General features: G+C 37.1%; 1 protein-coding gene across 6 annotated transcripts in view; it reads left to right on the top strand.

Annotated features, from left to right (window-relative positions):
• Positions 1–15,176, top strand: part of LOC109072910 (CUB and sushi domain-containing protein 1-like) — a 492,278-nt gene that overhangs the window by 356,910 nt on the left and 120,192 nt on the right. For 5 of the 6 annotated variants that reach the window (XM_042736245.1, XM_042736243.1, XM_042736244.1 and 2 more), the window contains 8 exons: positions 184–510; positions 3,940–4,134; positions 4,246–4,384; positions 4,608–4,795; positions 8,056–8,244; positions 11,491–11,607; positions 11,900–12,115; positions 12,242–12,430. In XM_042736245.1, the coding sequence (XP_042592179.1) occupies positions 184–510; positions 3,940–4,134; positions 4,246–4,384; positions 4,608–4,795; positions 8,056–8,244; positions 11,491–11,607; positions 11,900–12,115; positions 12,242–12,430 (1,560 nt within the window). The remainder of the gene's footprint in view (positions 1–183; positions 511–3,939; positions 4,135–4,245; positions 4,385–4,607; positions 4,796–8,055; positions 8,245–11,490; positions 11,608–11,899; positions 12,116–12,241; positions 12,431–15,176) is intronic. The other variant, XM_042736246.1, reaches the window with a different exon arrangement.

Genomic DNA, 15,176 nt, shown 5'->3' with positions numbered 1-15,176 from the left:
CTCAGACCATGTCTTCATTTCTGCACCATGCAAACAACTCATTATCATGCTCTATGTGATTTCTCTTTTCTTTCGTCTTTTTAGAGACAAAAAAAGTATTCCTGATAGTGTATCTATTGTGAATGAAAATAAATATTGTAACCTTTGTAATGGAATTATATGTATTTGTCTTCATCTCCACAGTCTCCTGCTTCTTCAATTTCACCACTCCGTCAGGCATCATCCTCTCGCCAAACTACCCAGAGGAATACGGAAACAACATGAACTGTGTGTGGCTCATTATAGCGGAGCCGGGCAATCGGATCCATCTCATTTTCAGTGATTTTGAGTTGGAGCCCCAGTTTGACTATCTTATTGTGAAAGACGATGGCATGCCAGAGCCCACCACTTTTGGAACGTTCTCTGGGAAGGATGTACCATCGCAGATCGCCAGTAATGGGCATATAATGCGCTTGGAGTTCCAGTCAGACCACTCAAACACGGGAAAGGGATTTAACATCACCTACACAAGTAAATGTGATATTAATATTATGTTGTGTTTTAGAGGTGAAGTGTGCGATTTCGATATAGAGCAATGTTTGATAATGCCACAGAGCCGCATTGTTTCACCTTTTCAGGGAAATCATCCTACGGATTGCTTATAAGGCAATATATCTGCATATTAAACTGGGATATAACAAAGTCCCTTACAAGGCAAGTCAGTTCACTCAGCAGCAATCTTGGGAATGTGGTCGGGCAGCTATTTTTAATCATGCAAGTATAGCTCCTATCTAACTGAATGGGGAAATACCAAAATGTATAATACTCGCATTTCAAGACCATATTTCAAAACAGCATGGTATCATAAACATTGCTTCTTATTCTCAAAAAAAAAAAAAAAAAAATTGAGGTTGTTCTAGCCCAATGTGCAAGTACAGTCTAGAGAAAAATCTGAGCCCACGTTTCACATAAAGACCAGGTGGTGAATTGGCAGATTAGTGATTGGCTCTTTTGTTTGAAAGGCAAGATCTGCCATATTGGCTGTGTCCTCCTCGTTATACATTGCATAGCATAATTGTGTGATTGTTTTGTATTTATGTAGAAATTATATCTTTCAGTCAGTCTTAAAGACATTTTAATCATTTTCTCTCAGTGGTAGCCAATTATCTTATTTTTCCCTGCATCTTGCTAGAACAAGGGGTTATTTAATGTTTTTGCAGTATGAAGCTTGTTATAGGATTTAAGTCAGAGTGATATCTTTGAAGTTGAATAGATTCATTTGTAATATTGACTGTTCAAGGTAGAGAATGTTATGGCGCAATCCCAGCACCTCTCATTATATCTCTGTTGTGAAAAATGCTATACTTCATACTTCCAGCACTTAAAGGGCATTTTGACCTTCAGTACAACTTTCATAGGATTCCATTTTTACAGCAACAAGCTTTGGTTTTCTTTCTTCTTCTTCTTTTTTTCCCTCTCCCCCACATGAAGAAAAACGTAGTCATGCATAGCAAGAGTTCTGAGTTTAATTAGTTTTTTAGGTTTTATTAAAATTACATTGACAAATATGATTTCCACTGAGATGAGCTTATCTTTGAACTTAAACAGAAATGTGTTTTAGTATTTAGGTCTTGGTGCACTGCAGACCTTGATAATCTCAATTCACAATGACTCTGTTGTAAAACCCAGGGAGCTGCCTAAATAGGCAGCATATAAAGGCATAGACAGACTCTATCAAAAATTAGGCAGCATGATTAATATACTTTCTTTTGAACAAATTCTAAAGCAGCATCATATGTATGTAATTTTGCACAAGGGAATTATGAGACTTCCTCTAGCATGTCACTGAAAAGTTAGCTAGCTTCCTTTGCCCTCTCATAATGTAACTTTGATACCAGTGTAGTGTTTATGTAGCTTAACTGGTACAGCATGTCCTAGCAATGCCAAGGTAATGGTTTGATTCCCTGGAAACACATATACTGATGAAACACATGCTTTAGTTTTTAAAGGGATTTGCTAAATGCATATATATATATATATATATATATATATATATATATATATATACACTGTTTCTCTTTATTAACAATATTGAAGATAGTTTGACTGTTAGAATGCCATTAGGGATACTTCAAGTCAGTGAGCTAAATGGCTGAAGCTGAACATATTTATATTTTTAGTGAATAGATGAAACTGTGACCAAGATCTGTGTTGGCACATCTATGTGGGAACAAAATGGGGTGGTAGATGGAGCCAGTAGTTGTAGGCAATGTCAGTGTCAGTGGATTGTGTGGTTTGATATCTCAAGAGTGCTGCTTCAGTAATGGTGTGTCATTGTCTCAGAAAGGAGTAGACATGTTTCCCAAAGTGGCGCTTGAGCAACTGTCAGGCATGGCCGTAAGAACAATGAGGCTGTCATTTGGGAATGGGATAGAGCTGCGTACATGCCCTAAGCCCTGGCTGCAAGGTCTCCATGCATTAGCCATCACACTTCCACAGGGGCCTCGCAGACAGATGTGTTCACCAAATGAAAACACTAAAATATCTTTGGCAGGATTCTCTGCTTCTGCAAGTGCACATATTGAATAATTGAAGCTTCCACACTGACATCTGTGATGCATGTGCGACACATATGTGAGCTGTCTGCAGAGTTCTGTTAAGGGAAAACAGAGAGTTGACAAAAATCTTCAAGCCATCTTGAGTGTGTCTCAAACCTCCGTGTGGTGGAAAAAAATAGAGGGTTTAGAAACGAAGGCTGTAATGCGACTGAATGCTCTCTGTTGACGTTTATCCACGCACCGCCTCAAAGTGTTTTTTCTTTTTTTTTTCTTTACGTGATTCAGATTTATTTTTCATGGGAAATTGTAACTGTTGATGTAAAGTTAAGTAAGGGATAAAAACTGACTGATGAATTATGAAAATTCATGCATACCCAGTGGTGTTAATGCTGCTACGACACAAATTGTAGTGTGCATTAAATATTTCCATTGATTTTAAATAATTCTAAATAATTCAGTCGATTAGAATCAAGCATTCAACCATACCATAAAGCAATGCAAATGAATGCCTTGTTATATTTTATATATGCTTTGCATTATGCAGTATTACATACATTACTATAGCTTTTAACCCTAATTCTTAACCCCAATGTCTGTGTGCATGGTACTGGATGTTTGACCACACAGTGTACGAACAATTCAATTTCGCAAATACTGTAATGCCTACTATAATGTAAAATCTTGACAAAATGCTTTTGCTTGTACATTAAGCATAACTTAAACACAAGGTAACATTCAAAGATAATCCAGATGTTACCGAAGTGACATTTTGATGGTGGGTGGATTAAAATTCCAAGAAGATTAAAAAAAATAAAAAATCCCTCTTGTAGAATAAATTAGAAATTGAGTTGCTATCAGAGTGTGCATGAACATTAGCTCTGTTTACATGCACTGCATTATGTCCGTTTACATGCTAAATTCAACTGTACTGGTGTACAGGACAATTATGAAAACCTATGTAATTCAAAACAGTGTATTGTAATTCACAATACCCATACATATTTGCCCCTACATAATGGCGTCATTCAAACACATGCTATCATGTGAAGAGTACAGAGGTGGCTATATACAGTACGTGTAAGGTTTAGTCGTATCATGTATGTTAGTGTTGTTTACACAAATGTGTGTTGTGGATTCTCAAAATAAGGTCAAATTCTAGTGAAGTTTTGGTGCCACACAGGTACTTTTCACTACTGCAACATTTTCCTTATGAGACTGGGCATTCTGGGCAAGATCAGTTGTGTTAGTTGTTCCTTAAAAGATAATTATAGTTGACTTAATTGAAGGTTAGGTACTCTTAATGAATGTTAAGTGCTGATATCTTCTCAGGCAAGAGCAAGCAGGACTTAGATTAAGTATTATATGCTTCAGCACTGATTATACTTTTATCCCATGTCTGTAGCTTTTGGTCAAAATGAATGTCACGACCCTGGTATTCCCATCAACGGGCAGCGCTTTGGAGAGCACTTCTTACTGGGCAGCTCAGTGCTCTTCACGTGTGATGAGGGCTTCATCAAAACCCACGGATCCGAATCCATCACCTGTGTCATCCAGGATGGAAACGTGGTGTGGAATGCGGCTGTCCCCCGGTGTGAAGGTGAGAGAGCTCTTAGACTTTACTCTTCTGCACCTCTTCTGAAGGTGCTGCTGGGATTTGTGAGATGGGCTGCTGTTGACATTTTATTTTTCTGCACTCTCACTGTCCCAGCTCCATGTGGCGGACATCTAACGGCTCCCATAGGAGTCTTACTGTCCCCTGGCTGGCCCGGGTACTACAAAGACTCCCTCAACTGTGAATGGGTGATTGAAGCCAAAAAGGATCATGCCATCAAGATATCTTTTGACAGGTATTGATTTGTTTTGGATTTTATTTTTTTCATTGCATATGAAACCCCAGGACACCCATCTCCATCCCCTTTCTGGAAACCCTGGCAGCAGTCTCTTCAGTATAGTTTTTGGCTTTCACAGTTTTGTTCGTTAACCTTCCAGTTTAATTTCCCTCATTAGAGTAATTCTGCTAAAGACCTGGGTCGTAAGCAGATGTTCCGCTCTTTCCGATTTACTGTTCAGGTTTCAGACGGAGGTTAATTACGACACGCTGGAGATTCGGGACGGGCCCTCCAACTCGTCGCCTCTGATCGGCGAGTACCACGGCACTCAGGCCCCCCACTTCCTCATCAGCACCGGCAATTACATGTACCTGCTCTTTACTACCGACAACAGCCGTTCCAGTGAAGGCTTCCAGATCCGTTATGAGAGTGAGTCAGCTTCTCATCTTTCCTCTGCAGTGATTTAAATGCACAGATATTGGGTTTTCACGCTCCACGGTGGGCGGTTCTGCAATATTCCGCAAATTCGGCTGGACACGCTCTCTGGTGCATGTAATGTAATTGGAATGGTTTCTCCAGGGTTACAATCAGATTATAGTTTTTGAGAAACCCAACATGTGTGTGCTAGCATCACATGACCAATATCAACATCCAGAGGCAATAGCTGAATTTAAGAGAGGTGAGGAACCTCTGTGAATAATTAAATTGATCCGAAAATAAAGTTTGTTTTCTTTTTGAATATGTTTAGTGGTAGTGGGTTTATAAACTGCGCTGTAGAGTGTGATTAAAGTTTAATGTCCCGCTGACACAAGGCCTGTTTGTTTGTTAGTGCAGGCTCAACAGATCGACAAATCATTATTGTTAAAAGCATTGTTATGGTTTTAATGCTCTTGTGGTTATTGTCGACTTGCTAACAGGGATTAAGCCAGAAAAAGACAAAATCGGATTTGGCATCTGTTTTAGTGGACCCCCCACAGGGATATAGAGGCAAAAACCTGTGTAATGGAGAACAGATAAACCACCACTAGCATAAAAGCCTTCTGAATGCTTTATATGTCAATTTTATTGTTAAAAGTGGAGTATGCAGTTTATGTGCTACTAGTGTCACTTAGCGGAATAACAAAAATGAAGCATATTTTCAAACAGCCTTTGTAAGCACCCCATTCGTGCTTCACACCTCCCTGAACTCAAACATTACAAACACAGCTCTTAAGGGTGTATAAATGTAAAGACATATCTCAACAGGTAAAAGTAGGCCACTTTCAAGTAAACTTCCAACATATTAGGAATACGTTTAAATTGAAGTTTAGCTTGCCTGTCAAGAAGAAACTCTATGAGTTCTTCGTCTTGACTGAAACCTAAACATTCCATCAAATTTTCAATCTTGTAAAAACACTACAGATCTTTACCCTTGTTTTATCCCATTGTGTGTTTCTGTGCATTTTTGCAAGTCTTTGAATTTATTTATTTATTTAGCTTTTAAGTCTTAGAAAAAATACACACCCTTAAACTGGCATAGTAAATGACATTTAAATTTAACCATTGAATATTCAAAGCAGTTAAAGGACAAGTTTGCTGATTTTCAGCCAGCTTTGTATTGGTATTGTTAAAATGTTGGTAGTATATTTAAATAAGCAATGTGTACTCTTTCTCCATGTTACCTGCACCTAGATCTGCCGGTTTATTTGTGAAAACTGCAGATCGTATTTCACCAGTACATTATTGGGGCTGATATTTCCTTCCATTTTTTGGCAAAAGGGAACATCGCAGCTTCTTTTCTCCTTTTTTTTTTTTTTTTTTGAAAGATTAAACAAATCTGCATAGTCCATCTTGCCATGGGTGACTCACCCCATTTATGTACATTCAGATTTTGTCACCTATATGATCAATGTGTGTAATATTAATTAATTATTTACAGTGTAGTGATTAATTTATTTGTATAAAAATGGGCAAGGTACATAGTTCAGTAAAATCAACTATAAAATTATTGGACACTATATTGTGTATGTAACATAATTGGAGTCAAACCAGAGATTTTAATTTTGGTATGTTTGAAAAAATATGCAATAGTAAGTCAGTAAACCTTAAAAAAAAAAAAAAAAAAAAACTGACTAAATGTTATTTTGTGCCACCAAAGAAACAACATTTACATGTTATTACTCTTTACCACATCCCTGATGCTTCACCTCGGAATCATGCTAGGACCTATACAAAAGTCAAATGTGATATTCGTTATATCAATGATACAGTGAATCATGTAGAATATCTTCATAGCAAAAGTAAAACCAGAAGTAGTAGCATTTTATAATCATCTTATCAGGTAAAGATGTAAATAAACAGAAAGTAATCTTCCCAGCTAACAAAATAATCAAATTATCAATTTAATCAAATTATCTTCATTTAAAAACAGAACTGTTAATAAATGAAACACTTTTTAACCTAATGAATAGACAAAGTTAACATTATTGTAAAAAAAAAATGCAGATTAAAAAAAAAAAATGTGGCCAAACATTAAGGATTAAATGAATGCTAAATAATTTCATATGTATACAATAGCAATTTAATAATAATAATAATAATAATAATAATAATAATAATAATAATAATAATTATTATTATTATTATTATTATTATTATTATTATTATTATTATTACAACCATTTATGTTTACAGTATTTTAGTTAAAAAATGCTTTTGGTTGGTGCCACGTATGACGTTTGTTTCAGCTATCAGTTATAAAATGTTGCAAGCAGAAATATTGTCTAGGCCCAATAATATGCAAGACAGATGGGTGCCCTTTGTATAGTCTACTCATTAGTCATGAAGGGGTGTGGTGGGGCAGAGTGGCCTATTAATAATTTTAGTCCCCTTCCCTTTGAATTAGTTTTTGAAATCTGATTTTGTTGTCCCCTGCTGCTCAAGTGCAGTTTTGATTGGAGTGTTAAATACACCAATCCTTGTTCCAAAACCTCATTATTAAGAAATTTAGCACTGCTTGTTAGAAATATAGCATATATCCATGTGCCTGCTTGTTTTGTATTATTGCAACTTTACAAATAGGTCTGTGTGTAAAATTAATGTTATAAATTTTTACCCCCATGAGCTTAACTGGAAAAATGCAAATGGTGTCTTTATAAAAACTAAATGGCTTGACAAATAGTCTCCAGTTGCTCTTTTTCAGCAGTAATTTAACATCTTTATTATAATGTAATGTGCTGCAGTAGAGACAGAAGAATGAGAAATGTGGGCAGGAGGGAACATGAGATGATTCTCAAATAATATTCATGACTCCCAATAAATTACCTCTGACATTACGCCTGATATATATGAAACTCATTCGTGTCAAAGTGTTCCCATTTTTCAGACTTTTAGACGGCTATCAGAGGTTTATCAGAGGCCAAATAATAGATCCGAATGCATGTGAAACTGACAGGTGGAAATATTCCTCAAATGCCAGCCTCTAAGGGGAAACAATGTAGAGAAACAGTGCTGTCATTTTTTTTCCCCAAATGATTTTCAAAATATAGAAAAGGTAAGTAGAAATACAGATGTGTTGGTTAAAGGTAGGAGACCACTGGGGGACTGATATCTGCTGATTTATACTGTGTAAAGTGCTTCCGACACATCCCCCTTTCAATTTAGACCTTGAAGGTTAAATTAAATATTTTTGTTTTGTTCCTTCCTCACAGGCATTATGATGGAAACAGATTCCTGTTTAGATCCAGGTATCCCGGTGAATGGGAAAAGGCATGGGAACAATTTTGCCATCGGCTCCACAGTGACGTTCAGTTGTGATCAAGGCTATACTCTGAGTGATGATGAACCCATTGTGTGTGAGAGGAACCATCAGTGGAACCATGCCCTGCCCAGCTGTGACGGTAGGCCATGCTGTGCTCTCTCAATTCTGGTCATGTACAAGAGAAACAGCTCCTCCCTAGTGTAAAGACGCCTAAAAATTGGACCCTGATGTCAGCTTGCACTCTATGCTTTAAGCACCCAGGGGTTAAGTTTCCTTTGGTGAAGACTTTGGAGGCCCCTGAAAATCTGGGGCCCGAGGGCACTGGTCCGGGCTATAATCCAACCCTGCTAGGCCGCATTACAGTTTTATCAGAGGGGGAAGGGTAAGCCCTCTTAACACTCCTCTGAGATTTGAGTTCATACATTTTTGATTAGAGGAGAGGTGACTGGCATGCGCTGTTTCATAGATAACCTTAAATGGGGAGGAGAAAAGGACAGGGAAGCGGGAACAAATAATTGAAGTCCTTAACCAGATACCTACAGGAGAGTGCTCTATAAAGCTGTTAATCTTATTTGTTTGCTGATTACAGGGATTGAAGTAAACAAAGTGTTTTCCAGTAAGAGCAATCAGGCTGTTGCTGGTCTGTTCTAGAATTCCCAATGTTCTCTTATGCCTGCATCTTATCAGCTCTGTGCATTTGCTGTAACAGGCATGGATTCAGCATGATGGGCTTTCAACAGAGCCTGACCTTCATTACAGACCAGACAGATCCTCCCCATTTGTTTGCGGGAATGTAAATACATGTTCATAAAAGATTACACATTTCCTTTCTGTCAGGCTGCAATTAATATTATTAAATGAAGAGTTCAGACTTAAAATTCAGATTTTTCAAGCCACATTCTCAGCCATTTTAACATTCTGGTTAATGCAATACTCTGTTTGATGGAGGGCGATAGCATTAAAGCCACTGACAGGCAAACTGAATGAATAGCATTGATTATATTGTTACAGTGGCATCTTTGAAGGGGTATTAGGCAAAAAGTGAAGAGTCAGTCGACTGGGTAAACGACTAGGTTACAGCATCTCCAAAAATCTCCAGTTTTGGGGGGTGTTCCCTGTATGCAGTGGTTAGTGCCTGACAAAATTTCCAAGGAAGGACAACCAGGGAACCAACTTCAGGGGCAAGGGCCCACAAGGCTAGTGAAGCACATGAGGAGCGAAGACTACTCCTTCTAGTACGATCACATAGAATAGCTATTGTAGACCAAATTAAAAAAAAAACAATAATAATAATAATAATAATAATAATGCTAGCCATTACAGAAAGGTATCAGAGCACACAGTGCATTGCAGGTTGCTGCCCCAGAATGGTCAGAGTGCCCACGATGAACCCTGTCCACTGCTAAGGTGCATAGAATGGGCACTTACGCATCAGAACTAACCCCTGGAGCAGTGTAAGAAGGTTGCCTGGTCTGATGAATCAAGTTTTTTTTTTTTTAGACCAGGTGGATGGCCAGGTACGTGTGTGCTGTTCACCTGAGGAAGAGATGGCACTATGGGAAGAAAGCGGTGTTATGATCTGCTTAGAAACCTAGATCTTGCCATTTATGTTACTTTGACACGTACCACCTACAAAGATCGTTGGAGACCATGTACACTCTTTCATGGCAGTGTGTTCCCTGATGGCAGTAACCTCTTATAGCAGTATACATGCACCCCGCCACACTGCAAAAAAATGTTCAGGAATGTTTGAGGAACATGACGAATTATTCAAGGTGTTGCCTTTGCCTCCCAACTCTCCAGATTTCAATCCAGTAGAGCATCTGTGTGATGTGATGGACCCACAAACCCATGGGTCTCATAATTTGTAGGAATTTGCTGCTAATGTCTTGGGTGCCAGATATCACAGGTCTTATGGAGTTCATGCACCAGAACTGTTTTGGCAGCATGAAGGGGTACCTATATGTTATTATACTACTGCATTGTTTGGCAACCATAAACAACCTACACTAGAGTCAAACAGCAATAACCCACTACAGGCACTGCATTGGAGTGATTATACCATGGTTAATAGGGTTTTAGGCACTCCGTTTTGCCCAAAGGCCTTTTCTTTTAGGCAAAGTTACAAAGCTCAAAGGCAGATGAACTTATAACAGTTACAATCATCCAGGTTTAAATTGCGCTCAAATTGATTTGATTTTGCCAATCACAACACACACTGGTCCAGTTAACCAATCACAGCACATTTCGTATTTCAGAAGGTGGGCTTTCATTTGATGCAGGAACTATTTCAGCCGTTCTTGCCAAACTGTGGAGAGAGGTGTTGTAATAATGTAAAATATGCAAAAAATAATGTGTTTTTCATACAACCTAGTATTAGAGCACATTCTAGTACACCCCCAAAACAAAATCAAGACTTTGTAAAAGAGCATAATAGGATCCCTTTGATAAGCCATAATTGTCATTTGATAAAGAGATTTAAAGGGCCATTTAAGGTCAAAATGCTGAGGATCAAAAACGTGTGTCCTGTCTTAACCTGCACCATATGATTTATTTTGATAAAAGCAGGACGATGAGCTTGACTCAAGGACATATTCAGTATTCTGTTATGATGTCTGTCTTACAGCTCTGAAAAAAAAAAAAAAAAAAAAAAAATATTGACTGTCTCCACTGACTGTCTCCTCCATTCTCCAGTCAGAAAATTGTCTCAGTTCTTATAGCTCCTTTTGATCTTCTTACAAGTAGTTGTGCTGTATCCGATGTCAAGCTCTTATTAGTTAGGATATTGTTAATCTCTGCTGCTTTGCATGTAGAAACATCTCTATTTCCACGTTTTGCATGCATCATCTTGTAGTTTAACTACAAAGAGAGGAATCTTTGCAAGTTTTATTAATACTATAAGTATAATAAGTTTAATAATAAAATATTTTACATGTTCTGGATATTGTTTGTCAAGTGTGTGACCCAGAAATCTGCATCAACACAACCTGGTCTCATATTTGAACCGTTGATGATTATATTGTTTGAGCAATGAACAGTTTACAGCACCCTGGCAACCACCCAAAACATGCTAAGCAACCGTAAAATGCTGAAACCACTCACAACTTAACTGGGGTGTGCTTCCCAAAAATAACTATGGTCTAAATTGCTTTGTTACCAATAGAGTTCAGTGAAACTAACAACCATAGTTGGCTAACGATGCTTTTGGGAAACACACCCCTGCATAGCAATGCCCTGGCACTACCCTCACATTATCATCACAAAATCTAGTTAAGCTTTAGCCAAAAGGATTATTGATGGAGGATGTACTTCAAGGCTAGATTTACTCTCTTTCATGGAAAGTAGGCCATTCAAACATAAGTTCTTTCTGTTATTGCTGTTCCAGCTTTGTGTGGGGGCTATATCTATGGAAAAACCGGAACAGTTCTTTCGCCTGGTTTTCCAGATTTCTACCCAAACTCTCTGAACTGCACTTGGACAGTAGAAGTGTCTCATGGGAAAGGTAAGACAAAAGAACAGATTACAGCCACTAACTACTGAAACTGATAACAGTTTGAGGCACATTGATTTTACCCATGAGGTTCCTTTCTGTGCCCTTTGAAATTACCCTTGATAACGAATTTAAGATACCTTTCACATTTCTCTACATTTTATTACTCAGCACCATGTCGGGCAAATGCGATTCTGTTTCGATCAGTATTACATTCCCTCTGAAGGCTTCTCAGTGGGTTGTGAGGTTGAAACGGAGATTTTGCTTGTGACTGACGGCCCTAATCTCATCTAAAACTCCCCAGGAGTGCAGCTTCTCTTCCACACGTTCCACCTGGAGGACTCCCATGATTACCTGCTCATTACCGAGGACGGCAGCTTCACCGAGCCGGTGGCCAGGCTCACAGGCTCCGTCCTGCCGCCCTCCATCAAAGCAGGCCTGTTCGGCAACTTCAGCGTCCAGCTACGCTTCGTCTCGGACTTCTCCATGTCATACGAGGGATTCAATATCACCTTCTCTGGTGGGGGCATCACTCATTCTGTTCATTATAGTGTGCTTGAAGGCACGGTTGTCATGGTGCTTACTCTAACCCATGCTTGGCTAAGCAGTCTGAAGGTTTAAGAGTTATTATGACTCTGTACCACAGAGTACAGCTTGGAGCCGTGTGAGGATCCGGGAGTACCCGCATACAGCAGGAGGGTGGGCTTCCAGTTTGGGGTCGGCGACTCACTGGTCTTTTCCTGCTTTGCGGGCTACCGTCTGGAAGGCGAGAGTAAGATCACTTGCTTGGGTGGAGGCCGGAGAGTGTGGAGTGCAGCCCTGCCCAGATGTGTGGGTAAGTGGACATAATTTACTTTTCTCAAACATAAGGGATAGTTCAACCCAAAAATTAAAATTCAGACATTATTTACTCACCCTCATGTCATTCTATATTCATGAGATCATATAAAATGTTTTATACATTTTGTCATAACCGTTATCCATATGAAGCAAGCAATTTAGTCCAAGTCATCTGAAAAGATATGATTGCTTTGCATAATTGGTAAGACTTTAACATAACGGCCAATTCTCACTATGCCTATTAAGAACATATTGGCTGTTTATTAGTACTTATAAAGCACATATTCTATATCCCTAATCCTACCCAATACCTAAATTTAACAACTACCTTACTAACTTTTAGTAAGCCGCAAATTAGGAGTTTACTGATGAATAAGCCGTAGTTAATGATTTCTTAATAGCGAGAAGTGTGACTGTATAATTTATATGGATTACTTCTAAAATGTGTATTGAAACTTGCAAATGCTGATTACATGTACCTTTGTGAATGGACTAAATTATGACAATACTAAAATACAAAGATGAAAGTCTTATGGGTTGACAATGATATGAATGTAAGTAAATGATTATACTTTTTTTTTTTTTGGATTGAACTATCCCATTAATGCATCCATACTTTTCAGGTTTGCATTTGGGATTGCTTTTGACTATTGTTTAGGTTTCAACCAGGCAGACTCACAAATTAGTCTTGAGCTTTTGTGTTGCATTTACACACTTCCTGTAGTGAGATTTAAAATGTGGTTAAAAATACGCCTTTAGTAGAATTTATTTATTTATTTATTTATTTATTTTTTAGTTTTGTTATTCTGTATTCTTTGAATTATTGAGTGAAATCTAAATTTATTAAGTTTTTTATTCCTAACTGAATTTTAAAATATAGAAAAGGTCTACATAAATACTTATGGCATAATAAATGTCTTCACACTTTTTAGAGTTGTTGAATAGACATTTACATTCTTAAATATATATGGAAATGTAGATTTCTACTATTACTACTACTGTTGGGTTATCAATTCAGAGTGGATTAAGTTAAATCAGTGATTTCTAAGAAACTGTTGGTATTTTAATAATGCTCAGGCTAATTTGGCCATAACATGTCCCATATAAGGAAGGGAGAACCAGAGTGAAATTTTAGTCAATGCATATTATTAGAAATCTGGTCTATTCTATTCACCCTGAATTGAGTCCATTTTACATTGCCTCAAATGCATTATTAAATGCTCTGACTATTCTCCCATCTTATTAATGTTTTATTTATAGTGGAACCTGACACAGTAAATGTTCACATTGTAGGGTAAAAAACTTTCAGAGATGTACCTTGCCATAATAGATTAATTAAAATTGATCAGATTGCAGATTGCAGATATTTTTATTTATTTTTTTTTTTCTGTTGTGGCGGTTAAGTGGTTAAGGTCATGGATATTTGTGGACAGCATTAAAATCACTGACAGAATAATTGGTGGTAATTGTGCAGTCCTCCTGTTGGACGGGGTTTTAATAGTGGTTAATCGCTGTGGTGTAATAAGAGCGTGTGAGTGTGTCTTTAATTGGTCTGGTGAGCACAACAAACATTAGCCTCAAGAGGTTTGGATTATATTAGCTACATAAAATTGATAAAGGGTTGATGGGGATATTCTCAATGAATGAAATTATCTTTAGTTTCTGAAAGCCTCCAGTTCAGAGTTTCCCAATCGATAAGGGTGCTAGATAACTAAAATGGGTGAGAGCTAGACACCTGAGGTATATAATACTTATTTTTTTGCTAAACCATTGAATTTAAATTGTTTAGAAAAAAAAAAGTAAGAAAGAAAGAAAAAAATATTACTGATTGATTTATTGCAGTCATTGCATATATGTATGTACACTACGTACAGTATGTATGCATGTACAGATAGATTAAATATTAATAAAATGCTAAATGAAATGTGTAAAATAAAAATAAAAATATATCCCTGATCACATTTAAAATTGTGATCCTTTTATATTTTTGGTTTGTGTCAGACCAGACTAATTACTGACTAGTGTCCTCTGGCAATAAAAAAAATAAAAAAAATAAAAAAATAAATAATAATGAAAAAATAATTATAATAAAAATAATAAAAAACATAAAACAATTTAATTTCTCTTAGTAGTTTGTCTCTGAGGAACTGATACCTTTTAAAAAAAAGTCTGGATACCAGGAGGCCACAGTCTTGAAGCAACATCTGCTTATCAGTGGCATGCGGTGGTATTTTAAAATGAGGAGGTAGTTTATATATCGCCCTATATATGTCCCTGTTACACTTAATGTTGTCACATTTTCCTGGTTAAATAAATATTACATAAAAAAGAGAACAAATGTAATTCTATTTTGTATTTTATTAATAATATTTATTTTATTTTATTTAATGTTGTTTTTAATACTAATTATACATTTCATAGTGTTTTATGCATTTTTATATTTATTCCAAACTAATAACTAAAGGCAGTAACAATTTGAACAGTATTTTGGAAACAATTTACAATAATATTTCATTAGTTAACATTAGTTAACTCTGTAAACACTGCTACAGACATGAAAATTTCATCACGCTGAATGCTCACTAAAAACTGACGCAGTCATCATGTTTTCAGACCATTTCTAGTTTTATTTTGACCTGAGACAAAGTTGTGGTACAGAAAACAAAGCTGATTTTTACAAGGTAAAAAGGGTGTTTTTTTTACACTACCATTGACCCTAAAGCAGTAGTTGGCAACAGGCG

Source organism: Cyprinus carpio, chromosome B13 (genome assembly GCF_018340385.1).
Source record: "Cyprinus carpio isolate SPL01 chromosome B13, ASM1834038v1, whole genome shotgun sequence".
NCBI lineage: Eukaryota > Metazoa > Chordata > Actinopteri > Cypriniformes > Cyprinidae > Cyprinus > Cyprinus carpio.
Note: the sequence above shows the minus strand (reverse complement) of the source record. Positions and strands in the feature narration are given on the sequence as shown.